The sequence below is a fragment of the Acanthisitta chloris genome, unplaced genomic scaffold (assembly GCF_000695815.1).
Source record: "Acanthisitta chloris isolate BGI_N310 unplaced genomic scaffold, ASM69581v1 scaffold27338, whole genome shotgun sequence".
NCBI lineage: Eukaryota > Metazoa > Chordata > Aves > Passeriformes > Acanthisittidae > Acanthisitta > Acanthisitta chloris.
In genome coordinates this window covers 69,137-95,895 of record NW_008686961.1, presented here as the reverse complement: position 1 = coordinate 95,895, position 26,759 = coordinate 69,137, and the positions used below count along the sequence as shown (strand labels likewise).

The following is a 26,759-nucleotide window of genomic DNA, read 5'->3' as shown; positions in this document are numbered from 1 at the left end:
GGCATAAAAGCCTTCCTAACAGTTGTCACATGTTTCATTCCTTTTCTTGGAGGGTTGTACCGTGTTGGAGTTGCTTGTTTTCCAAGGGAACAATTGAAAGTTATCCAAAATAGTCTACAGATGAAGTGAGACAATGTGCTATCCATGAGCTGCATTTTAAACAATGAAGCTCTGAGCTAACAGAGCAATTCCCTTGGGGTACTGCGAGTTGGAATTGTGGATTTTAGTTTAGCTGGAACACCCTAAGTACTGAAGTGTGGTAAAAGAAATGAATGGGTAAAGAGCAGCCTCAGCTTGGATGTACCTGGCCGTGGTTTATACTTGAGAGTAGCTTTACAGCTGTGGCTCTGGGGGTGCTAAGCTGGGAAAGAAACCCCAAGAGCTCTATCTTTCTTTTACAGGGCAATTAGAAATCCTTCTGTTAGATAGTTTGTAGCACATTTGCTCTTTCTTCCTCCTATTTCATTCACTCTTTTGTTTTCTGTTCAGACACCTGTATGGAAGATTGGGTTGAAGAAGGGACTGAGGTTGATGTTATGGAAAAGACTAACTTGGAGGTATCTTTCTTATAGGGACATTTGCGGGAGTAAGAGGTTAAAAGATCAATTGGTTTGCCCTTTTTTGGGAAGAAGGTATAGAAAGATGTGGAAAAAAGGGAATACTCTTTCCTTCTGTTTCAAATCAATACAGAGGAGAAAAATAAAAACCCCTATGATAAAATTATGTTGTGCTACCAAATGGGAGTTGGGGAAGAGCATTCATCTTTCCAAGTCACTTTAAATTAAATCAGGTGATGAAAGAGCAATTTGCAGTAATGATAGCTCCAAGATGTATATTAGCCTGTTTCCTAACAAGGCAAGTCAATGTCGGCCTCTGACAGATGGTTACAGGGACTTGTACTGCAAGCCAAGAATGCCAGTTCATGCCATTGTGATTTCTCTCCCTGTTTAATCAACTAAACTAATTTTATTTTCTTTAAATATGCATTTTGAAAACATCAGGTTTTCCCAACTTCCCATTTATAATAAACTGTCAAAGCTATACTTGACCTCCCATGCGAGATTTCTTTCCCTCCATTGTATGAGCCCAACCTCTTATTGTTAGATTTCAGGAGTACAAGGCTGCCCATGTGGGTTTGTTTTGCCTTCAGCAAAAGGGTAATAGTGATTTTGTTCTGACAAACATTTCCTATCCTTGCACTAGCAAAGAGGAGAGGTTTGGCAGCAGATTTCTTGAGTTACATACTCATATTTACATCCTGCATGTAAAATTCTCAATATTGCATACTCTGACTTCTTCACTGCCCCGATGACCAAATGGCTATGCTTTCAACTTTGGAAACATTTATCATACTGTAAGCATAGTGAGTTTGTATTTTTAGCTTTGACAGAAATATCTTGATGATCTGGAAAAACCTGCATGATATCATCAAACCTTTTCATTTTAAAACAAGGCTTTAGAAGGCGTTGCCTGATCTGTGGTTAAATGGTGACTGAGGAAACACTCTGATCTTCCTACCTCTGTGAGAAACTAGGATTGCACCACCTTCAAATTGCCACAGAAGAATTACTGGGATATAAGTTATTTTTCAAGGTGACTAAGAGCTATTTATAGTTAGAGATTTCTTGACCTTGACTCCAGTGATAATATTTGCCTCTTTCATCACGTCCAAATCACTTGCTCTTTAGGTCCAGCTATGTTTGACAATGTGTTTCTGTGTAAGTCCAATGAAAACTTGTTGTTTCTTTTAAAAATTAAAAGAAAAATAATAACAATCCCCCCAGTTCTGTCCTGCTTTACTTGTTTCAGAGCAGAAGCCTGCTGGTGTTGTCTTCATAAAGCTAATGTATCTGTGTTTTATAGGTGGGGAAATAGTTAGAAAAGGATTGTAATAAGAGTACAAAATACCTGTGATTCCTAGAGGTTGTGGCAGCTTCAGACTTTATCTACTAGACGTGCTACTAATGGCCATGAGGATTGAAAGGAGCTTTTTGGTGACTTAATTTTTCATTGAGTCAGACTGCTATTAGCTTTGTTCATAGAGCTAACACCGCATGGAGCAGAGTTGGTGTAATCATTCACATGCCTTTACATAACCGTGCTCATTAGGACAGAAGCAGGTAGAGATCAGTTCTCTTTCATAGATTATATGGGGTGAGCAGAGAATGTGGGATAAAGGTATAATTGCTACTGAATTTTCAAACCTATCTGAATGGGAGTGGATGAAGTCCTGTACTGTGTGCTGAGGGTTAATCCAGCTGTACCAGCTCCGAGCCCACCTGTGTACTATTGGCTGAGAGCAGGGGAGGGAGGCAAAGGCAGAAAATCCACTGCTTAATTTAGACAGTGACAAATGGGTTGCTGTGCAGGATGCTTCACTCCTGGATGTCTGGGGTGATGCAGATGCTAAAAAGGGAAGTACATTTTCTCCTGTCTTTACAAGCAAGACGTCACGGGTGGTGGCTCAGCCTGGCCTGCCTCTTTTAGTGAGGCTGCTTCAGGTGCTTTGGGAGTGGAGGTCTTAATCATATATAATATTTCAGTGCCATCCTAGTTTCCCTTGTCCTGTCCCCCTGTTTTTTGATGGGTTTGGGCTGGCTGACTCCACATCACAGCTCTTTTGTCCAGGCATTTGCTTTTGTACCTGGACTCGTCAAATACGACACCCTTTGGGCTGCCTGTGTTACTTCACTTTGCCATGGATTGTCTAGTATTAAGTCTTCCTTCAGCTCAAATGTAATTCCAAGTAGTTTTTGTGGCATTCTTTTCTTCAGATCAGAACTGTACTGCTCACTCTGCTCTGTAACCAGTACTCTGCACTTTCTCTCTCCTCCTCTTCGTTATTTTGGCACACCTGAATCTGTGGGTGAGCAAGGAATGGGTGTAGAGAACACTCCAAGTTATGTGCCTAAAAGAAAGCAGAAGGAAGCTCAAGGTCAAGGGGTTGCAGTCTGTTAGACCCAGGTATGAAGCAAGAGAGACCCATGGTGAGAACCATTGTACAAAATTTTGGGCAGGGTTTTGAGGTTGTTTTTTTTGTGTACAAAATTTTGGGCAGGGTTTTGAGATTTTTTTTTTAGTACAAGTCTGTTCTGGCATATGGTTGTGGGTCACTGTTCTTACCTCATGGCCCTTTTATTTGCAGCATGTGCTGGTTATATGTTAGACTGATGCAGATTGTGCTTACTGTGACACTGAGATCCTGCCTGCACTCCCTGTGTGCTGATGACATTCAGCCAAAGGCTTAAATGTGCCTTGTGCAGGCCTGAGATCGTAATGGCTTTTATTTGTAGAATTTGGATGAACAAATGGTCTTTTCTTAGCCCAGCCCAGCCCCTTTTGCTTTCTATTTTAGGAGATAATGATAATTGCTAGCTTTTCATGTTATATACCCAACAGTTTTGCCAGAATTAGAATCAGGTTCAGTTAAAATCCATCTCAGCCTAATACAACAGTACTGGATTATTTACTTTGATTCTAGACATTCAGCTTATCTATCATATTAGCAGAATGGAAATAATGATGTTAATTTTCTTTTGCAAAACACTTCAAGGGACCCAGAAAGATAAGTAGATGTCATTATTGCTATAGAATAATAAAAGGGTATTAAACACGAGCAGAAGAGTAAGTCTGGTAACACTACCTTTGACTTACTAAGAAGCAGTGAAACATTTAGAGGTACTTCATGGATCTCTACTTCCTCCAGGTTTTGGCACCAGTAAAGACACTGGACTAGATTTTGTGTAAGGCAGTTTTTCTATTCTCACTGCCTCAGAAATTCAGTTAGGAACAAAACGAAATGCTTTAAAAATCACTTTATTGGTTTCATTTCTGATAAATTTCAGCTTCACAGAAGCTTCTTGAAAAGCATGGAAAATACAGCAGATTTTTGGAGGGAAAATATAACAGGGAGTGTATGACATTTTGGCAGGACCCCAGGTCAGGACATGAAAGCTGGCACACTAGGAAGAAGCAGTAGTGCCAGGAAGCTGAGAAACGGGTGCTGTTTGGAAACTGCAGCTCAGCACACACTGAGACTGGAGGAAAGATCTCGTTTGTTGTCACAGTTGGAAGACATGTTACATGGGTTTCGATTTAGCATAAGAAAATGTGGCCTGGAAGGGACCTGAAGAGATCACGTAGTATCCTCCCAGAACCAAAGGCAAGATCAGCATGCCAAAGCCACCCTGACAAATGTTTGTCCCCTCCTCAGTCCTGTGCTGGGAATTCCAGAGCTTCCCTTGGTGACCTGTTCCAGCCTTTGCTGTTGTTGCAGAATGGCATGGAGCCTTGAGCTGTCAGGGCAGAGCAGAGGGATCCATTACATGGTGTCATTCCTTGTCATTTCATGGTTTCAATTTGTAACATATGTCCTCTAGAGCAAAGTCCTGCTGTTAGGACGTCTCAGGGTTGCTTTTCAAGTCCAACTCATGTCAACAGTCTGTGACTCACATTTTGTCACAAGATGATGCTTAGTCCTCCTCCCCTCATTTTTAAAAGGATGTGACAAGAAGGATGCTGATAGAAAGAGGGACATGCTGCAAATGGTGACCTGGATAGCAGCAATGTGCAGCATATATCTGGGGCTCACTTGGCCCATTATCTAACAAACAAAAGTCAGGCCCTTGAGTAGAAAGGACTGACTCTGTCATTATCAGTTGTGATAATAAACTTGGTCTTGCCCTTCTGCAAGGTGTGGTGTTGCCTGGGCTGTAAACCCATGAGGAGATAAAGGTTTTCAGGCACAACAATGGAGCCAGAATGATCTTTTTCCTGTTGCCTGTGCTTTAACTGATCAGATTGCTCTGTTCTATTCATCTCCATTTATTGCTATTTGATGTTTCAAGCATATAGAGAGCATGTTACAATCACCAAAGGAACACCGAGTTTGGGGATAATAAAATATTGAAAATCCTTTGTTCCAGGCTGTCTCCTCTGTGACTTCCATGTGTGCCTCGGCTGATGGGCATTCCCTTTCTGCTTCACTGGGCTTCCAGGCCTTCCCCTCCCTCTGTCCCCTGAGGCTGGGCACAGAAGCTGTAGCACAACCCTTGCAGTGTTGTCTGCCACATCAGTCTCTTCAGATCTTGCCATGCTGCTGGATTGCCCTTTAACAGGAAATCTCTTTGAGTATCTCGTGTTTGAATGGGGAGGAACAGAAGCTTGGGGTTGAGCTAGAGATTTCTGATGTAACATGGGATATTGTGGCATCCTCTGGGACAGAGGGCATTCAGTGCTCCTGGCTTCAGGTTTGTATTCTGCCATCAAAGAGTCCTTCAGAATCGCAGTGAAAAGTGAGCATGGACTATCAGGGTAGTACTAAAATTCCTGAGTGAGAGTCCTTATGCCCATTAGAGACCCTGGGAACCTCAGTTTTCCACAACTGCGGGTGGAAGACAATGTGCTCTGCCATGCAGCCTTCACTGCTGTCATTTGGCTGTCACCCTTTGCCTTGGGCCTGAATAAAGGTCTCTCCTGTCTTGGTGGCCGAGATGTGCCACCGCCCCCGAGCCAGGAGGACTCGTGGGGCTTTGCTGCCACCCAACGGGGACCTGCAGCATCCTGGTGCTGCTGGCTCGGACCACTTCAGCTGCAGTAAGCAGTCAGTATCTTGCTGAAAGCAAAACGAGAAGCCACGCTGATTGCTTTAGAAGACAGGAACTTTTTGCAGCGATGGTTTTTGTTCCTTGCAAAATCCGAAGTTTGTACTTCGGGTCTGTGAATCATAAACAGCCTGAAAAACAGAAGAGCTACTTTCCCTCTTCTACTGAGTATGTCTGTAATGGCAAAGATTGAATTTCTGTACAGGACCTGGGGAGGGTTGGAGGAAAGGGTTTGCATTGCTGTATAGTTCTCCCCTTTGGTTATCAAGTGTTGTGATGAATGGATGGTTAATGAGGGTTAATGAACCAATAGCTGACAACAAATATATCTGTTTGTTTATTTGCAGATTGTGCTGGCTGTGGAAGAGACATAAAAAATGGCCAAGCATTGCTGGCACTGGATAAGCAGTGGCACCTGGGGTGTTTTAAGTGCAAGGCCTGTGGAAAGGTCCTAACTGGGGAATACATCAGCAAGTGAGTAACCTCTGCATCTCTTCTGCACTCATGGCGTGAGTTCTTGTTGCTAATGGTGAAGACCTGGCAGCAAATTCACGTTTTGGAATCCTGTTTTGGCTACCAGCTTGTTCCCAGTGAGAGCAGAGTTGGGAAAGGAGAGTAAACTGCAAAGTGCAGCTGAAAGGTGATGTTTTATGATGCCAGTCTATATTTAAAACCAGTGAGGAAAGGGATTTACCTCCATGTCCCCACAAAGGATTAGGTGGATTGCTGGTTTAGTCAGATGAAGCACTGTGCCATTTTGCTTTCCAACATGTTATTTTGAGGAAAAACAGTAGGGACCTGTCTATTTCTTACCTTTGCTTCAAAATGGAGCAAATACGATGATGTGATTGACCTAACACTGTATTTCTCATCTCTGTATAAGAAATTAATGAAGGTTTTGAGCAGAAGGAAGTGTAGAGCAAGAGAATGGGGAGAAGTGGTGTAAAGATAAAATAAAGGGAATGAAGGTACAGTCTCTTTCCTCCTATTCAAGCTTATAAGATAGAGAAAAGCTAGGGAAACAATCTATGTTTCACAAACCTGTCATTCAGGTATGTGTAATATTTATAAAAATGTAACATCTGTAATTTCTAAAAAGAAAATTCAGGGCCTGAGATATACTCCTACACTGACTCATGTTTCCACTTTCACTGTATGTTCCTTGTTCATGCTAAAAAAACTACATAACCTTACACTTGAAAGTAGCTGTTTATAGTCTTGCAGACTACCAAAGATTTTTTTCTAAAGTGAACAAAACTACCTGCCTATGATAGACTCTGATCTTCTCTCATTCCCATAGACATAGTTCCACTGATTCCCTGGAATTGCACCACCTGTAGATGTAGAGAGTCTTCTTTACAGAATGAGATTTACTTCAGTGGTTTGTGCTAGATGCCTTTTCTTGTTGGGAATTTAAGGAATAATTCTAAGAAGCACTAGTGAGAATATGATGATCTTTTTCTTCTACTACAAATTATTTCCCTTGAACTCTCTCCATTTGCCTGTTGCTGTGTGTGGGAGTTCCAGACTGAAGACAAGGCAAGAGTCATTCTGTAACCTGTTTATTAAAAGGTGGTTTGTAATTTGTGGATTTTGTTTTTCAGAGATGGTGCTCCTTATTGTGAAAAGGACTACCAAGTTCTTTTTGGAGTCAAGTGTGAAGCATGTCACCAATTCATTACTGGGAAAGTCTTAGAGGTAGGTGTTTTGGAATCTAGAGTTTAAGAATTGAGCCATGAACCATTATGTCCTCATGCAAATGCAGAAAATACAAAAATTCTCATAGGAAAGGTTTTTCTGCTGATTTTAGAGCAAAGTTGCTAATTTTAAGAGTTATTTTCAGGGGTTTAGTTTTGCAGTCATCAGGAAAACTATGCGATATGGAATTATTTGCACTAGTTTCTATGATCTTTGCTTTCTATTTTTCTCTTTTCATGGTGATCTACAAAGTCTATTGCACTGCTTATTCTGTGTCAGATCTGATATATTTATAGAAGTAATCTGAGTACTGGAATCACCTTTGGCAACCATAAGTTTCCTGAAACTTATGACATGAGATTTGCACATGGTATGAATGATGCTGGAGAAGATGAGAGGGAGAAATGTACTGGAGAAGTAAACTGTTTGTTCAGAAAGGAGAAGGCAGAAATCAACTGAACTATCTCTTTTGTTGACTCTTGGTTGGTATCCTCAGCATTTTCATTGAAACCAGTCAAATCTTTTCAGAGATGTTCATCTTTTATTGTTAGTACCAATCTCCATCTCCTGTGGCTGTGATAAATCCTCTTTGAGCTGGAGTCCTTGAGCTGTGCATGATTCCTCTGTGTCATTACTGAAATATTTAAGGGGCTAAAATGCAGAGGACCTTTCTTTTCACCTTCTCATTGAGACATAAGAAGCAAAACTGTTATCTCTTTTCCCTGTGGCAAACTCTGTTCAATGGAAAGAACCTAAGCTTTGAGCTTGGGTCTGGAGCTGAGCTGTATGTTTTTCAGTGAATAACAGAAAATAAACCTTAAAATGTTACCAAAAAAAAAAAAAAAAAGGCTGCTGGAATTTGCTAGTGAATGTATGTTGCAGGTTCTCTTTTTGTGTCCCATCTACCACAGATATCTGACTGTGTCAACACTCATACAAGAATTTTCAGGTTTGACATACAGTGGTAACACATGTGGTTTAATTCTGGAGGTTTCCCTGGTTCAGTATTCAGAATATTAATTAGCCACCCATGAGGGACTCAGAATGTGTGTGGACACCTGGTGCATTTGTCACTGCATCTACTGGAGGAAGTACAGTTCTTTAATTAGCCACACTTTTAGTCGGCCTCCTTTGGAGACCTGCACAGATAATTAGTGAGAACAGCCTGAATTTTCCCTTGAGTAGGAAGGCTGTGTCTCTGGCTTTCTTCTTTGGTCTGCTACCATCTGCTTATCTATTCCCATCTACTGATGAGTTTTGCAATTTAGTATTACATATTGATGACACCACAATTGCATTCTGGTGCAGGAAGCTCTGCAGGAGAGAAGTAATTGGATTTGTGAGACTGGGAAACATAAAATAATTCTAAAATTATTTTAGGTGTACATGATAGGTGCTCTAAGCTACAAACAATGCAGCCTATTTGGAGGCATGGAGATGAAAGTGATAAAAGAAGGTTATTGGAGTCTGTGGAGAGCTGGAAAGAAATAAGCTATTTCTGTTTGGATCCTTTTGTGGAGTGGATGTGAATATAGCAAGCTTTCACTCATATTGCTCTTCCTGGCATCAGTGAGGAAGAAACCTAACCCTTTGTGGGGATCATGATCTGTATCCTTTCAGGACTGGATAAACTGAGAGTAAGGAAAGATTAGTTCACTTGATCTAGAACTTGTGTGTCCATCATAACCTAAGGTAAAGTTCAGGTTATCAGAGACATTATGTCCTGGGCAGAACCTTGATGCAGTCATTTTATCCACAAAATTAGTTTCTCACTCCATAGTTCTTACTATTCTGATGGCTCTTTATTACCAGAAGGAGAGACAAGATTTTACTGAAGCAGTGAAACATGTCCAACCTCTTGCAAGGGTCTACCTCTTCTAAGAGTCAAAATCAGATTAAAAAAAAGATATTTTTTTCCATTTGACCTAGCCCCTGCAGAATCAGAATCTGCTGGTGAATTAGAAACAGACAATTTGAACGGTGTTGTCAGTAATGGAAATATTAAGCATGCTAAGTTCTTGTTAAGATTAGAAATTTTAGATGAGTATTTGTCTCTCATCCGTTATCGGAGACACAACCCAAAATACTGCAGTAGAGGGCAGCAGTGGTTCTCAGTATGTAGCTAAGACAGAACTCAGAGGGCTCTAAGGCCTGTAGCAGTTGCATTACACATACAGTGTAACTCCTCAAGGCTGACTGCTCTCTGAAGGGGGTAAGTTGGCCAAGTCCTTAGAAATTTTCACCAAAAAGATCAGTACTGTGTAGTCAGAGAGGCCATTCAGACATTGGCTTAGCTGCATTACAGTATGTACCAGCAGCATGGATAGCCCATGAATAGAGTTCTCCAGGTGTGATCTGAGAATGCAGATGCAGGAAAGACATTCAAACACTTTGTGTCTTTAAGTGGTGCTTGAAAAGTTTAGAAGATACCGATGAGCCGCTAACAGTCAATAATCAGAGCAGTTTATCAGAACTGTGGGCTAGTTTCCTGGCTTGTCACTGTCAGAGATGCACAGCTCCAAAGGGGCTGTACTAATGCCTTTAAATATGACTAAAGGAACAAATAAGTCAAAACTTAGCATGAGAAAATCCTGTGTCAGTACGTGTGTCCCCTTTGGGCAGAAAAAAATAGTCTAAAGGATGGGGTCAGAGCATGACATAAATCCTCTGGCAATAAAGGAGATGAGAGATGGGAAGCAGCCACAGGGCCACAGAAGATAATTCACAGAACAGGATGCCACAGTTCAGGGAGGGCTGCAGATGTATTTGAGGCAGGACAATTAACAATCTCCTTATCCTGTACAGGAAATCACCCACAATCTTTCAGTACACCTGAAGTTTTAATTCACATGAAGCTTGAGATTCTCACAGGAGGATTACTGTCTTCCCTCTTTATTTTCTTTGGCAGTGTTTCTTTGGCAAATATGGGTATTTTTGAGGATTTATGTCATATGAGTTGTCTCTTGACATGCTGTTTCCCTCTTGGGAAGGAAACTACATTCTTGGTGTGAAGTAGAGGTTTTCAAGATGAGACTGGATGTGGCACTTAGTGCCATGATCTGGTAACAATGGTAGGGTTGGACTCGATGATCTTGGAGGTCTCTTGTAACCTGCTTGATTCTATGATTCCCTCCAGCTACTCTGTGGAGGTGATCCCTCTGCTCAGGTAAGAAATGCATTACTAGAAAGACAGTACTTATTTTGCTAATAGTCACATATCATGGGAGAAGGTACTTTTTTCTAGGCCATAGATCTAACAGCTTTCAGTAGACCTGAGAATATGCAAGAAAAATACCCTGTGCATTTAAGTCAGCTCAGGTATTTCTGATGTATTATTTGGCACATACCTTTCTGTGACAAATAGTCACAGAGGAAAGATGACTGTATGCCAACACAATAAATGTGCAATACGAAATACATATTGCAACTTTCTTGAGCATATTGGATACTTTAATACTTGAGTGTTTCAGGAAATACTGTCAAGGCAACAGAGATCAGTTTGGTTTCTCCATCAGAAAGGAATCTTTACTTGTGAAAAATTACTCATTTCCCGTTAACCCTGGTGAAAAAATGTTTTTAGCAGGCAAGAACAGCATAGTGAAAGTGAGGACTTTTACACAGACTTTCCACTAAGCTGTGGTTTTCATAGCTTCAGGGCTTGCCTATTGAAAGATGCCTATCTGATCCTAATCCTGCAGATTTCTGCATAGACATGTGCAGCTCCACAAATCTGAGTACATTTCAGCATGAATTTAGCCATTTGAAAGACAGCAGCCTAAATTATTTGTCTAATGTGGTTTTCATGCACAATGTAACTATTCCTCCAGGGCTTGATTCAAAATATGTTAAATCATTGAGAAACTTCCCATTGACTTCAGAGAGTGGCAGATCATGCATGTATTTCATCTTTGCTTATGTAAAGTGTTTTACAAAACTTCTTTAAGTTCTGCAGAAAAAAGACATGAGGGCAGAAACAGGTGGATGTTTTGCATGAAATCATATGGAAAACCTGAGAATAAGATTTATTTTTTTGGCTGTGATGGGTATGAACAGGGTTTGATCTCATGATCTAGAGATAGAGATGTATATATCTGCTCTCAAATGCCTCAACCATCTTGCTACTCTACCCATTTATTTTTATAGTAGTATTTGCTTAATATTAATTGGCAAAAAAAATCACCGTTGTGTGATTTCTCCTGGCTGTGCACAGCTCTAGTTCCTCTTCTGAGGGGCTGCTGCCTGCCCTGGGTTTGCTTCCTGTGCACTGTTGAAACTTGCACCCTTCCTTGTAAGCAGTGGCACAGTGCCATGTTCACAGATGGACCTGAAAAGAGAAATGCCAGAGCACCAGAAGGTTCCCTTGACTTCAGCCTGCAAGGTCAAGTTCTAAATATGTTTGTGATATTGTAATTTATGCTGAGCTTCTCCTGATTTTAAAGAGGAGCAGTAATTTAAGATGGGGTACTTAACATGCAGGGGCTTTAGTACTTGTAGATACTTTAATTGCACAATTTTAAGAGATCTGTGCTGTAACTAACTCTGAAAGATGTCAGCTCTGAGGCACCTTGACTGCTGAACTTAGAGGGGAAAAAACAGTAATTATGGGAGGGGAAAACCAAACAAACAGTGAAAGCTGCTGCGTTGGCTAAGAAAATTATATCTATATTTAAGAGGCAAAGAATGTGAGCCAGAAGAGCCTCTAAGTTTCTTCAAGTGTTGTTTTGAGAGCTAGATTTAGAAACCTGTGCTGTGAGGGAATCATAGAAGTTTCTGCTGATTCTTTACATGTGAATTAGTTAGTTCTAAATAAATAAATGAATTACAGATGACAGAACAACCTTGCTGGTTCCCATACAAACTAGAAATGAATTACTTGACAATGCCTGTCTATGTTGTTCAAGTGTTGCCTTCTGCCAACACTTATCCATGTGAGCAGCTATGCTCATGTGAGTATTAGCATTCAGATGCTTCAGCTGATTGACTTTTCAGGGAAACTCAGCAGCTTCCATGTTTAACTCATACATTTTAAGGAGACTTAGGCTCATAGCTCACATGAAAAAATGACCTTTCTCTGCAAAGATTCATGCAGTACACACTTAGGCACTTCAGTACAGTCATGCACCTGGTCCTGTGTTCTTATAACAGTGCACTTTCCAGATTGAGGAATCATGTAGAGAATCTCTTAAACAGAGATCTATTTCAGATTTGTTCAGAAATGTTAAGTGAAAGACTAGCATATATTCTTTGTTGAGTTAATCATATTTAGCAAGGCTGTTTTCATACCAGTTATGCAGGAAATATCACAAAATGTGTCATTTACTGGATTTTAATGATGCAACCTGTACTGGTAATACAAGTCGATGCAAAGTAAAATTTGAAACACTTTTATAAATGAAGCAATTAATGAACTGAACAAAGAGTGATGATAGGATGGATCCAAACAGGTTTGGTGGTATGTGAAAGTCACGGTGAAGTAATATCCCTGAATAATGCATTGCCACTCTGTTTTCATAGCACTAGGTGTATACTGGTTTGGGTGTTTTGGGAGAGATTTTGCTCTCAACCAGTATCTCCCAGTTACCATTGTCATTTTCACACACCGTAATGATGCAGGGGAAAAGGCCACAAAGCATATGAGAAGCAGCAGTGGAGTTTAGTGCATGCTTTGTTAGTTCTGTGATTTGCTTTATTTGTGTTTAATTTTACTGCTGTTAGAATAAATGAGAAGACATGAACATGTTACTTGAGCATCTCAGGTAAATGATAAAAAAAGGCAGAAGCACATGCTGTGGTCATTTGCCCTCTTAGACTGACAGGTATATACTGCAGAGCACAGGACCTTTTTGATTGTGGAAAATACTTATGAGGGGTCAGATAGGGTGAGTGCACAGAGCCCACTGAAAATTCATCAAATATTCCTAGAGTGCATCTAAAGCATGATATCACCCCAAAATCTGCCAACAGGACAAAGGGATACATGTACCAGTGTGAGAAGTGACCCCAGTCCTGTCTGTATTAGTCTGAATTGAGCTATTATACAATCTCACTGTAAGTGTATCTGACAAATTTGGACTAACACCCAAGAGGCTGTATAAATTCTTCAGAAGCTGTGGAAGTAATATTTAATAACTTCCAGAGAAAGGGAGCACTGAGTTCATACTCAGCAGATGCCTATCCCCAAGGGAAAAGCGTTCTGAATTGTATCAACTGCAAACAGTGACACACAAGTGATGAGAAATGGTCCTGCCCCTGCCTGGGCCAGTGTTCTTCCCCCTTTTCCTTTTTCAGAGTGGGTTGGCCGAGTGGCTGCCCGAGTGGGTTTGATGTGTGGGGAGGGTTCTTTGCTTGTTTTGGTGGGTGTGTGCGGGAGAGGCTGAGTGGGAGCAGAGGAGGAGTGAGGCTCAGCGCTGGGTGCAGCTCCAGGCACAGCTCTGAGCTGCTTGGGTGAGAACACTAACCAGCTGCACATCGCTTTTGCTAGTGCTCCGATTTGGACAGAGGTGGAGGAAATCTGCCCGCTGGGCCGAGGAGGGAATGGACTTGGACTGAAAAATTATTATCAGAAGGTAAACCCCTTCCTGCAAAACTAGATCTGAACTGGAAGGGGTCATGGCTTTCCTGCGGGGGGAGAGGGGTGAGCAGCTTTGTGATGTGACTGAATAGCTTGTCAGTGGGATCATAATAGGGTACTTGTACTTTTGTTCCTGTGCACCAGAAGGGGTTTTTTTTAAAGGCAGTGTTTAATTCTGTGGTTTAGATAAAGAGAGGGCAGCTAGCAGGTTTTTATACTGCCAGGAAGAGAAGAGAATGGCACAGAGCTTGGGCTGGTTCTGATTGCAACTGATGGCTGATGTATGGAAGAACAATAGGATTCTTTATCTTAAATAACTCTTGATATAGTTTCTTGGCTCACTTGATCACTTTGGAGATTTGTTGAATAGAAATTAGGTTAGTGTTTGTTGCCAGTTTCCCAGCCTTTTTGCTGAGAAACATATTTTATCACTTACAGCAGAACACTGACTTTTTTTTCCCTAATGTGGAGTTCGTTTGCATGAAAATGGGGAAATGAAAAGTTTAATAATAACTCAAGACATGGGTAAATGTTAGACAGGTTGTCTATGTAGCTGAGTAGCAGCATAGATGTAACTTAATTTAGACTAATCTTTCCTGAAGAAAAATATGCTACTGTAGCTGCTGAGAACAGGACACACCATGTACAGGATCAAACATCTAGAATAAATATACTTCCAGAACAATAACTTAAATCGTGTGATATAAAAATCTTTCTAACAGGATTTTGGTGGTCCCCTCACCCTCCATCAAAAGATTGAATTTGGCGGGAGAGGCATCTGTAGTTGGGAAAGACTTGATATATAAAGATGACAAAAGAGTATCTGAAGTTGACAGAGCCCTAACAGAAGTTCAGTTGCTATGGCAGCATAATCACGAGGCATTAACTTCTCAGCAGTGGTTTGGAAACCATCCTTCAGCCAATTTGAACATCAATAGGAAGGGGAGGAATGTTAAGAGGATGTAGAGATGGTGAATAATAAGAGCAGGTTGTAACAAGTAATTTGAAAAAATAACCAATTAAAGCTTCCTTATTGCCACAAAGGGATTTGTGAAATCTTGCAGGTGCTTATAAAATCATGGCTTATCTGTATAAATTGCTTTTGTGAGCACAGTGTTTCTGATTAGGATCTATATTTTCTAGCAAAGCATCTTTATTTTTGATTTAGTTAAATATTCTCTAGTGTGTTTCTTGCACTAAATATTGCTGAGAAACTTCAGCAGACTGATCAAAAGTCTTTAAAATGACATATTAGTAGAGGCATTTATGTTAGCATAAAGTTTCTTGCTGCCACCACCAGCCTTGTGATACATAGCCATTGCATGTGTTGCACTAACACACAGCAGACACTTAAAACAAGTAGCTTTGTCATATCTCAGAGGTGCACAGAACACAGGTCAGTTTTTAATAGAAGAGTAACTTACCTGGATGAATTTATTGTTCATGTTACATAGCTGTATTAAGAATTCAGTCATGTGGTCATCACTGCAGAACACATCTTGTTCTCCTTTTGGAGGAGACTACTTCAGGGAAAATACAAAACTCTGTTTTTATTTTGTAGCCCCCATTACTTCTGTTCATCTTTTAAACCTCTGCATTGTGCTGGTGCTACCTGCCACAATCACTCACAACAGAGATACAAAACTAACAATGATCCCTGCACCAAAGTGTTAGGACTAAATTCAGAAGTTCCTCCAGCATCATTGTCTCACTGTCAGTTGGGATGTGGTGATAAAGAAATGTGACAGTTCACTCTGCAGCAATATGAACTTATTTCAACCTGTTACTTTTTGTTTCTCCTGGACTGAGATTACAATGCAAAATGAATTAAGTGGTGAAATATTTTTTGTAAGGTTGGGATTTTTCATTTTTAAGTCCTTCCTTAAGTCTTCCTATCCGTAAAGAGCTCGAGACTGACTTCTAGAAGAGCAGGATAGTACTTAGACGGATCTCCTGTAACAAGTAATTGTTGGGAAGAATGCAGCAATGACATGTTTGAAACTTGAGAAGTGGAGAAGAGCCTGTTGGGGCAAGTCTGTAGCTGTCACCTGTTTCTAACAGGCTCTGTCTGGGTACTGTGCTCAGCATTCACTCTCAGAGGACTCAGTCCCCTCTCTCTTTTGTCTGCTTTGTCTGGGTGGTTTCCTGAGGGGGGGAAAAAAAAGGAAAGAAAAGCAAATACAAAAGCAAAAGATATGTTTGGAATCTCTAGGGGCTTTGAACTCCACAGAATTAACACCTGTTTTTACTAAGCAGGTGTTTTACAGATGAAAAAATATGACCACATGAGTATTTTATGGGTGATTAAATGTTTGAAATGACCACCTGGAGTACAAGATGAAATATTTTAATTCCATGCTCATGCTTCATTAGAAGATCATACAGGTCTAATGGTTCTTTGGATAGATATCTTGGATGTATGGCATTTATTACAAGCCTTTTTCTTTTTACAAGGGAGAAACAGCACATGGCAAGAGATGCACTTTTTCATCACCAGCAACACAGATACTCTGGTGTTTAAACTGGCTGTGAAACTGGTTTGGGATTCTTTGTGGTTTGCAGAGGTCAATGAAATGAGTGCCATAAATCATTTGAGTCTAAGTTAAGGTGTTAAGAAATTGACTTTTACATGCAGGATTTGGAGAGAGAGATTTGTTATGCACAAAGATGGATTTGCTGTTGTTTAGAGTTCTGTGAAGTAATTGCATCCTGGCTGCAAAATGTTTTTTTCCTAGCAGTGAGGAGGGTAAACACTGAGGCACTGAAAAACTTTAAGTGAACTTATCATCACCTTTGAACTGCTGCTATTGAGGCAAAATCATGGAGATCCTGTACTTGGTTGAAAAGCAAATTGGCAGCACATGATGTTAGATATCCCTTTCTGCTTTATGTCCATCAGGTCTTTCGTCACCATAGTAATTTGTTGTATCATGGTTATTTTGTTGGAATAGTTTTTCCCTGGTAACCAGAAAACGTGATTCTTACGGAGATGGAGAAAACAAGGTAGGGAGTAAAAGCCCTGTGTGTTGGCTCTAACAAGCATACTCTGATGAGATATTCATGCCAGCTAGGATTCAAAAGTGTACTTGCATAGTTTTGCAGCTGTAATTGGAAATCACGTGTATCAGCAGTGAGAAGACTGAAAAATAGGGCTAAAAAAAGGACTACTGCCAAAAAGAAAAGGCTCTGCTCTTAGCAGAGTATGTGTTGGTGGTCTGACATTTATTCCAAGTTATTCCATTTGAAAAAGAGACAATTATTTCTCTCCACTAATTTTCTACTGGTTACCTGTGTGTCCTTTGTTGCTTCTGTTTTAAATTTAGTGTAACATAAACATTTTGGCCAGAATTACAAAATGAGGATTCCTGAGAAATGTCTGGATATAGTCAAATCCAAGCTCATAACTGATATGGGTGACTCAGGAATGACTGGGAAGAAAAATATTAGAGGCAAACCCATCTGTTTCCTAGGTTGTCATCTGTTGTTTGTTGTGACCTCTTGCTGGAAGAAATTTCCAAAGGTAGCAGGTAGCATTGCAGTTAATCAAGGATAAAACCCCTTCTTTAGACTTTTTAAAGCATTATCAGATTAGACTAGTTGGAATAGGATGTTTGCTACAGGAGCAGACTCTGGTCACTAACAGAAAAACATATTCCCTGCTCAATTCACATGGAAGTTGTTTCCCTGTTAGAACAATCTATGAGTCTAACAGGTACAAGCTAGCATAAATTGAGTGTTGCATGTCTACGTTGTTCTGTGCAGGTTACTTTTGGTTTGTATTCTCTGGTGATTGTATGTGGATGGATTGTGTCTGACCTCATGCTTAGTTCCCTTCTTCCCTCCTTTGGCCCTTGCAACTTTGATTTCTCTGTTGTTTTTGGGACACTCCCTCTGAAGTGAATGCAGATATCAGAGTGGAGCCCAGGATTTGCTAAATCACGTGCCAAATCTTACATGGTTGCTGAAACAGCCTTCTCATGGACAACTGGAAAGACAGTTCTGTGTTAGATGAACAAGAAAATTGGCTGCAGTTATTTGGATCTAGTGCTGTGCTACACGGAGGTCCAGCAGGGCTGGGAGTCTGAGAATATGAGTTCTCTGCTTGACTCTGCTGCAAGCATTAATTTTGATCCAGGGTGAGTTGCTTAATCTCCCAGGCTGTCACTTGCTTCACCATTTGGAACGTGTTTTGCAGTTGTCCACTGAATAGGTTAATGTGAGTTTCGCCTAGTGCCACACGGAGCTCTTCTCCCAACCTTCCCCACACTACAGAGCCCTGTTGCAGTGCTGGGCTCTCAGGGTCAGTAGCAATTTTGGTGCTGATGCAGCACACCCAGCCACAGAACTTCTCCTGGCCTTGCACTTGAGCTGTCTCAGCGAACCACAAACCAGACCAACCAAAATTACCTTCTAGGCACAAGGCCCTTGCTATACCAGGAGTCTTGCTGCTAGGCCAAAACAGGTCTCAGCAAATTGGAAATTTTTCTACTGTAACCTGTGCTCTCTAGGAGCTGCCTGATGCATGTGTAAAAGCTCCTCTCTGTGTAATGCCCTTTGTAATGGATTTTAAGGTCAGAAGCACTTCTAAAGTCACATTGCTTGACCTTCTCTTTTGAAAATCATAGAGCTTTGCCCTAGAAATGAAATGAAAGGTTATCCTTTGAGAAATTATTCTGTCATGAAGACTGCAGAGTGATTTTAAGGCCAAAAGTTTTCCCTCTTGCTGATTAAATTACCTTTGCTTTTTAGAAACTTCACCTTAATTTGAGGTTAAATTTGTCTAATTTCAGCCTTTTGATGATGTCATAGTGTTTTCAGTGGGACTGAAAAGCTCATGCTCTTTCCTGCTATTACCTCCTTACTTTGCTTTTAATGGCCTGTCCTTTTGATCTAGTCACCTCTGAAGCCTTTCTCTGAATAATGATTTGACTCCCAAGTCCTTCAGGAAGACTCACTTTGTGTTGATGGTTCTCCACTGAACTCTCTCATGTAAATCCACATTGTACATGTGGATGCTCACCAGTGTTATAATGGTGATGCTGCAGCATCTGTAGTCAAAAGCAAAACATTTTTTCAGCTTTTTCCTTTATATTCTTTGTATCTATTAAGTGATCAGGAGAGCCAGCCCTTTCAGGTACTCTGAGAGCATTTTCTGGAAGGCTGTTAATGATATTCCTCAACTGCCTCTGCAGGTTGCTGTTGCCCACAGTATGATTCTGGGTCTCACAGGGCTCTGCTCTCTCGATTTCCAGGCATTTTGCATTAGACTGTTAGCACATACTTGCTTGGTTTAGATAGCTTAAACAAGCATTGCCTTTGAGTCATCAGCAGATTTACCAGGAAAGGTTTTATCCTTTTGCCTTGGCCAGCAGTGGAGGTACCTCATGCTGTGGGTAGAAGGAAGTAATCTCTGAGGTATCTGGCTCAGCAGAGCCTCCCCTGCTAATGCAGCCATCTGCCAGAGAAATGCCTAGCTATAATTTTCTCAGGACTCTTTGAGTTCATATTATTCAGGTCTCCTAATATGTAAATCTTGACTAGTGGCAAACACTAATAAAATTTTTTTTTTGCTCAATAAACAGTAGCAAACAGGAAAATTATGTCTTCTGGCATTGTCAAATACAGGCCCTAAAGATACAAGCCCTGAATACTCCTGCCTTTTCTGTGTCATCTTTCATCATTTTTCATCTACAGCTCACAAAGATCTTTGCCTGATCTGTGATTTTACTTTTTTTTCACACCATGCTTTAAATAAAGATTTTGATTGCCTTTAAACATACTGTTCCTAGTTGTTTCTTTGGTAAATTTATCTTTCTTATTAGTTAGATTTGTTTCTAATTTAATGACTTAGTCATTGCCTTTTTTTTTTTTTTTTTTTTTTGTTATGATTTTCTACCCTTTTTTTCTTTTTTGCAGGATGTCTTACAGTTTGCTGGGTTTTTCCTTTTATGGTTACTTTAAGACCTAGGAATATGCATGTTCCTTTCAAATTCCACATGCTCATATAATTACATATGTATATCTAACACTGCTCTTTATCTCTGTGTGGTTAACAAAATCAAGTCATGATCAGAATGGAGATAATTGGTAATTTTTGGAATTGGTAAGAAGCCTTTTATGTTAGGATGAGGTCAGCATTTATTACCTGCTGTCAGGTGCAAAACATTCTGATTTATGAAATAATTCTGTTGAGGTTTTGTAAGATACAAAGGAGGTTTGTTACTGACTTTTCTAGCTAAATTTCAGCAGGTTGAAGTTAGCTGTAGTTCTACTGACTGAGAAAGCCCTTTCTGGTTAAATAAACTAGTAATGTCTTCTTGAAGGACTAGTAAGAGTTGTTCAAGTTACTACTTGTTGTTTCAGAGGTGTCATTGCAGCATTGCAAATACAACTGCAGTTAATGTGATGTGCTGATGCATATACATCAAGGTCTGTTATTAGAAGTGCAGCCAGAAGAACAGGTCAAGGAACTAACAGTCACTTCATGTAGGATTTGAAAGGAGAGGCATGTATTTCACTTTTGAGCTCACATGTTCCCGAGAACTCCTCGGTCCTGTTATCACCTAATGACAGAAAACACGAAATGACTTGGAAAGTGGGAGATTCCTGGTGTCACGGAAGATTGCATATGGTGTGCATCCGGTACATAATGCATTCACCAGAGTCCCTGCTGTCCCTTGACTTGTGCCATAGAGCTAACACTGGGCAGCAAACCAAGCTAAGGGCTTTGCTTTGCTCTCAGCCTGCTGTGGCTGGTATGGCTTTCACACCCTGTTGCGGAGTCTGGTCACTCAGCTCTGCAGCTCAGCACACCCACACAAACTGGAGTCAGCAGAGGTGTTTTGCTGCCTAGTTGAGACAAAATTGCAGCTATTCCAGTATGAGGCTGTTTGAAAAGTCCCTTGGCACTATGGTGAAGTTACTGTAAAGTAGCTTTGCTGGTTAATTCTCATCACAAACTAATCCAGCAATATGAACGTGGCTGTAATCAGGTCCTTCAGTTTCTGAAGTATCTTTTCATGTCAAAAGTCATGCTGGACAAAATGCACACAAGATAAAGGAACATTGAGTTATCTAATGCTTTGTGAAGCCTAAAGATTACAGAAGATGTAGAAAGTCCACACCTGTGCTTATGAACTGGACCTGTTCCAGTATGGTTAAGAAACAGAGGAGGGATTTGTCAGGCCTTGCCAGGTACTTCCTGTTGAGGAGTTCAAAATTTAAAAAATCAAAATCTTTGCAATAAATAGGGTTTAAAAGAAAATTAAATGGCAGATAGTGGATTTTGCCTTCATATGCACCTAAAATAAGGGTAAGGAAGGCAGTGATTTCACAGATTTGTATTGTAATTAGATTAGATTGAAACTTAATAAAATCTAGCACATATATTTCTTCTGGATTATTTCTTGTTAACTACACGTTCAGTTAGTGAGATTAGGTTTGTCTGTGCATAAATCTAATGCAGGATCCTAACAGAGATGATGTTGAAATCCTGACAGTAGGTAATAAAGCTGTGTTTGCTATTGCTTTGCTCCTCTGTACTGTTCACAGCATTCCAACCAGCCACTTCGGGCTACAGTGGGTTCATTTCTTACTGTACTGACCTCCTGCTGTTGACTGTGTAGGTAACATAAATTCTTAACTTTGGTCCTGTGTGTGGCAACAGGTGGATTTACCCATAAAGAGAGAATGAACAGCTCCCATAAAGACCTTAGTTAATAGGTAAACATTTCACTTGTGTGTGCATCTTGCTCAACTTTGGGTGTTGAAGGGTGGTAAGAACTCTGAGCAGAGCTGACAGTGCAGCCACAGGTAACTGCTAGGATCTTAAAGTAAGTCCAGTTGATACTCAGCTGCCATGAGGACTGTTTATTCATGCTAGTAGAGCAGTTGCACAGGTGGGGGATGTAGCCTGGATCATTACTCACATCTTTGCTGTAAGGAAAAACTGTATTCCAAGCAGTGAATAATTGCATTGCTTTCAGCAGCAGCTAATGGGTACAACAATATTGTGTGCTGATGGAGTTAACACTAATAAGTTAGAAAGTTTATTACAGTCCATCTGTTATAGCATGACATTGGCAGTTACTGTTGGAATTCTGGGAGGTATTTTTGTGTAAAATCAGAAACTGGGCATGAATTAACAGTGCAAGTGTTCATAACAGCAGGGCAGCTGCAGTTTTGTCTTACCCAAGGCAGCACAGCAATCAATGGAAGGCTCTGAGGTTCTACCATGTCTCTCGCATGGATGTTGTCATTCAGATTTACAGTCACAGCCTCACGCTCCATTTCCCACTTTCCCCCAGTCTTGTGTATTGCAGCTCCATCAGCTTGGGAACTGCCAGTGTGAGCTCTGCTTCCTGCTGCTCTGTCCTGTTGAACAGAGGCAGAGACTGTGCCATGAGCAGTTTTATTGAGATGTTGTGACAGTGGTGTAAAAAACAGCTTAAGAAGGCCCTGATTTTAAAGATACTTATTAAACAAGGCTTTATCAGGCTAGAATTTTTTCAATGATTAAATTTTATTGCACTTGCCTTCCTTTGTTAGTAACAGAGAAAATTGTGTAGATTCTGAAATCCTTTGGAAGCAAAGGAACTGTAGTTTTATTTTTGTATCTGAGCACAGATATTTGTAGTGACTTGCTAAACAGATAAGAGCCTGGGAAAAATAAGTGGACAGTTTGGGTCAGGATGTTATTAGAAGCAAATTTTGGTCTTCATAGAGTTTATGCTGTTCCAGACACTTGTGAGATCACAGAAGCCTGCAGAGAAGGAAACAATGGAATTTGATGTTACACCGAACATCAAACAGGGTTGAAGGTTCTGTGACCTCTGCAAGTAATTAAAATAAAGCTTCTCTGGAAAATGGTAGGCTACTGCCACAGTTCCTGTTTTACAATTCACAACATTCCTTAAGGGGTTTAAAAGATGAGTCCGAATTATTCTTTGTGCTGCTCCTTAGTCCTTAAGAGAGTTAAGAAATTAGGTCATTCTCCTCAGAGTCATGATGGAAATAAATATTTGAATAGGTTTGTCCATCAAATGGGCCTGTTACACCTGTTCATAAAAATTTTAAAAGAGAGAAAAGAGGGGGCTGCTTTTCCTCTTAAATGTACTCTATCAACTCGTAACCGTTTTTGTGGTTTTTAAATAATATTAGAAAAGTAAAGCTTTGTACATAGTTAATAGCTCTGTCAGGTGACTGCTAAGATATCTTTGAAGGGAGAGTGAGTGAGTGCAGCTGTGCAAATGTAATGCAACAAATATGCACTTAATTGTGTCCTTTGGCCAGCAGAACATGTCTGGTGGTAATTAGTTCTTCCTCTACCAGACCCACTGGCATGTGAGCTCTCCTAGTGGGATTCTTGTTATTGTTCTCTCTGGCTCTTGTTCACTGTTGTTCTGGAAGGAAGGACAGAACTGAAGGCATGAGTAATAGGAAATCTTAAGCTCTCACGTTCACGAAAGAGGAAAACATGTATTTAATCAGACTAGAGCTTTACAAGCATTCAAAGAGTAAAATTTAGTTTTGTGGGAAGTGGGGGCAGAGGGGTTGGACTAGGAAAATACAGTCCTTGGCTTTTGAAGTGCTATTACCGTGGGGTTAGTGCTGTATGTGAGCTCCACACAGGTACTTTTTCTGCTGGGTTTGGGGGCACATCGTGTCAGCTTGTCTGCAGTTCCTGGGTTGGAATAATTCTTACCCACCACTGCCTTCCATAACACCTATGAGTAACAATACATTTTTGGCTTCAGGAGGTCCCCAAAGGCATTTTGAGAAAGTGAAGGCAAACGAGTGTGTTGTGCCTGTTGTGAAGAGGTTGGAATGTCAGCAATGTCAGAAGGGATTGTACAGGAGCTCAGTGCTTGGTGTTCAACTGGTGCTTCAAATACCTTCCAACCTTTTAGTTTACCTTTCAAACTCCGAGAGGTCTGTTTTAGCTGGATGCAGTGTGTAACACAGTGGCTGTGTTCTGCAACCTTTCTCACTCTGGACAACTGTGCAGGGTCATTACCCCCTCCATCAGACAGAGCCTTCAAAGGTCTCTGTAAACAGTACACAGAGGCTTTTAAAATTATTTAGTCAGCTAAGGAGGATTTCTGCGTCCAAACCGCATTTACGAGAATAGTATGCTGGAGAAAGGATGAAAATAGACTTTTGGGTCTAAAATGGTGATCTATGAAAAATTTGGTCTCTCATATCAACTATTGTTATAGGTCTTGGTATTGTTATCATACATAGTAGAACTAGTACTTTTGCTAATATTACATGGGATGTGTCCTCTTCAGTATATACACATCCAGATCCCCTATGTAGCTCATCGTCCATGAATCCTGATTACTGAGCTTCCAACTGACATCCATAAGCCTTAGAGAGGTGATTACATGGGTTTATTCTTAGGGCTAGCCATGAAGAATACATTTCTTTAATGGTTTTCCTTGGTAGTGTTACTCTGAAGTATTTTATGTAAGACATTAAATGTTACTTAACCTGCTTTGTAGACTGGGAAACTGAAGCTTCGTGTTGCTAAAGATTTGATTCAAGTGTAAGTCTTGACATTACCAGAATAAGCAGAACCTTAATACTATCCAAAATAATGTTAAAATCTGTATTATTTATATGAACATGCATATAATGTGCATATTGTGTGTAACGTATATATTTAGCAGTATATAGAAAATAAATAGAAAGCATATATGACTGGTCAGAGCAATCAGCGAGACTTGCAGAACCATGGAAAGCTACTCAAATCCATATAGTTACATTTATAATGATGCTTACAGTATATCTTTAAACACTGTTTCTTCATTCTGCAGTTCTAAGGTTCTGGAAGTATTTGGTAAATGAGTATATACTACTACCTTTTTTTTTAAATGTATTTTTTTCTGTCTACTGTGTTCAAATGGAATTTAATCTGAGAATCAATTTTGTATTTGTCAGTGTGAGTAGAAGATAAATAGCAAAGTCAGAAGAGGTTGTATGTTCTTATAAAGTGATAACTCATGTTCTTTGCTTCTATTGCAAATGAGGGTGCCAGATGATGCAGCAGAAAATTTATGAGCAGTGACAGTAACACATAGGGTTTAGTATTTTATTGGACAAGAAAATGCTGTCAATTCTTTCAATTCTTTTAAGAATTTGTATGCAAGTGACAGTAATAATGTTCAATATTATTTTGGTTGGTTTTAGCACTTCTAGCTAAGTAAAACCAAGGAATTTGCAGCAATTAATTTAGCTTACTCAAGCTTAGTTTAGGGACACTCCTCTAAGATGTGGGTCATAGTTTGTGCTTGATGGTTTGGATAGCCCTGAAGACCTCAACCACAGCTGAAATAGTTCAGAAGGGATCATAAGGAGTATGGTAAATCAAAACCCAGTGGCTGCATAGCTGTATTTTGAACAAGATTGAGAAGTCCTTGTGTACCAAAGCTAACTGCAAAGGATTTCTGGATGTGAACTTGAGAAGGGGTGAGGAGAGCTAGGCATCATGAGAAGGAAAATGGCTTTAACCCTCTTGCACCTTGGCTGAAGAACATTTGAGGCAAATGTGCTCTTAATTAATGTTACCTGTTACTGCCAAGAGATTGAGATGCAAAACTTTGTAGTCCCCAACAAGGTAGCATAAGATCACAGGAAGCTGCACATTGGGTGTACTGAATGAGGGTTTAGTAGCCTGAGAGCTGGGCAAAAGCAGATGTCTAGAAGGTGTGAATATTTCATTGCCTTGTAGATCCAAAAGGTTTTCCTAATACATTATAAATGACTGATTTTTAGCAACCATTTTCCCAGATGATCATAGCAAGTCAGGCATAGCAAAATTAGTCCTGAATTAGCTGAGATGCAGAATGTTGTCCAGTGGACACCTGCTGTAGAAAGGCTCCCACTCATGAGTTATAGAAACATTACTTAGGCATAAAACTCATTAAACTGTTTGGAAGTGCTCAAAAAACAGCTGCATCTATGTGGTATGTAACTCCCCCAAAACCTTTCCAGTGCAGGGTGTGTTAGCACTTTGAGTTCTTAAGGTTGTGTTATCTGGGGCGTGGTGTTCATTCACTCACACTAGGCTAAAATATGGCCAGTTGTTTCAGCCTTGGAGAAAGACCTGATAAACTTGAAACTGATCTCTTTAGCTGTCCTGAAGAGGCAGATGTACATCGTTTAAACTACATTCTCTTGACAGTAGTGTATCAGAAGTTTTTCCAGGAAGAAAGTCTTCAGATAGGCCACAAGTCTACACATAACAATGCAATGAATTCTGGATTTGTTTCTCCTGTAAGCAGTGTGGCTTTTAAAAACACGTAAACTGCTTGTAGCCATTAACAAATGAGTGCTTGAATCTGTGCTCTTTCCTAAAGAATCCTAAAAAAAAAAAAAAAGCTTCGTGATAAGGTGAAAAATACGTGGAATGTTTGTCAGATGGTGGTGGCAAATGAAAGAATCAATGCTGGCACTAAATAGATTGGATACAGACTCTTTTAGGACAAAGTATGGATCAAGCTAGGAGAAGTAACTTACCAGTTATTATGAATTAGCTGCAAAACAAGGAAAGAAAGCTCAGAAGCCTGGGATGTGGCTGCCAGAACAGCTATGGAAAACCCAAAGGATTGGATCCTAACTTCCCTTCTTAAACTATATTGCCTTAGGTAAGCATTAGGGTGCTTGGTAGGGAATGATTTCTTTATAAAGTGCTTCATCTGATAATGAATTGTTTCAGTCCTTTGGGTGTGGAATTTAGTAAGCATCTCACAGGACACAATCCCAACTCAAACAGGATAGCTCAAAGGTTAAATAGCAATAATACAACAGACCTGGTATTCTTCCAGTTTAGACTGTGTAGCTACTTAGCATTTAATAGTTAGTCTGTATGATCAGTGCCAAATATG

The 26,759-nt window shown here is 40.2% G+C and overlaps 1 protein-coding gene across 1 annotated transcript in view; it reads left to right on the top strand.

Moving 5' to 3' along the window:
- Nucleotides 1–26,759, top strand: part of ABLIM1 (actin binding LIM protein 1) — a 130,162-nt gene that overhangs the window by 55,487 nt on the left and 47,916 nt on the right. The window contains exons 5-6 of the mRNA XM_009080407.1: nt 5,951–6,077; nt 7,208–7,301. Of these exons, the coding sequence (XP_009078655.1) occupies nt 5,951–6,077; nt 7,208–7,301 (221 nt within the window). The remainder of the gene's footprint in view (nt 1–5,950; nt 6,078–7,207; nt 7,302–26,759) is intronic.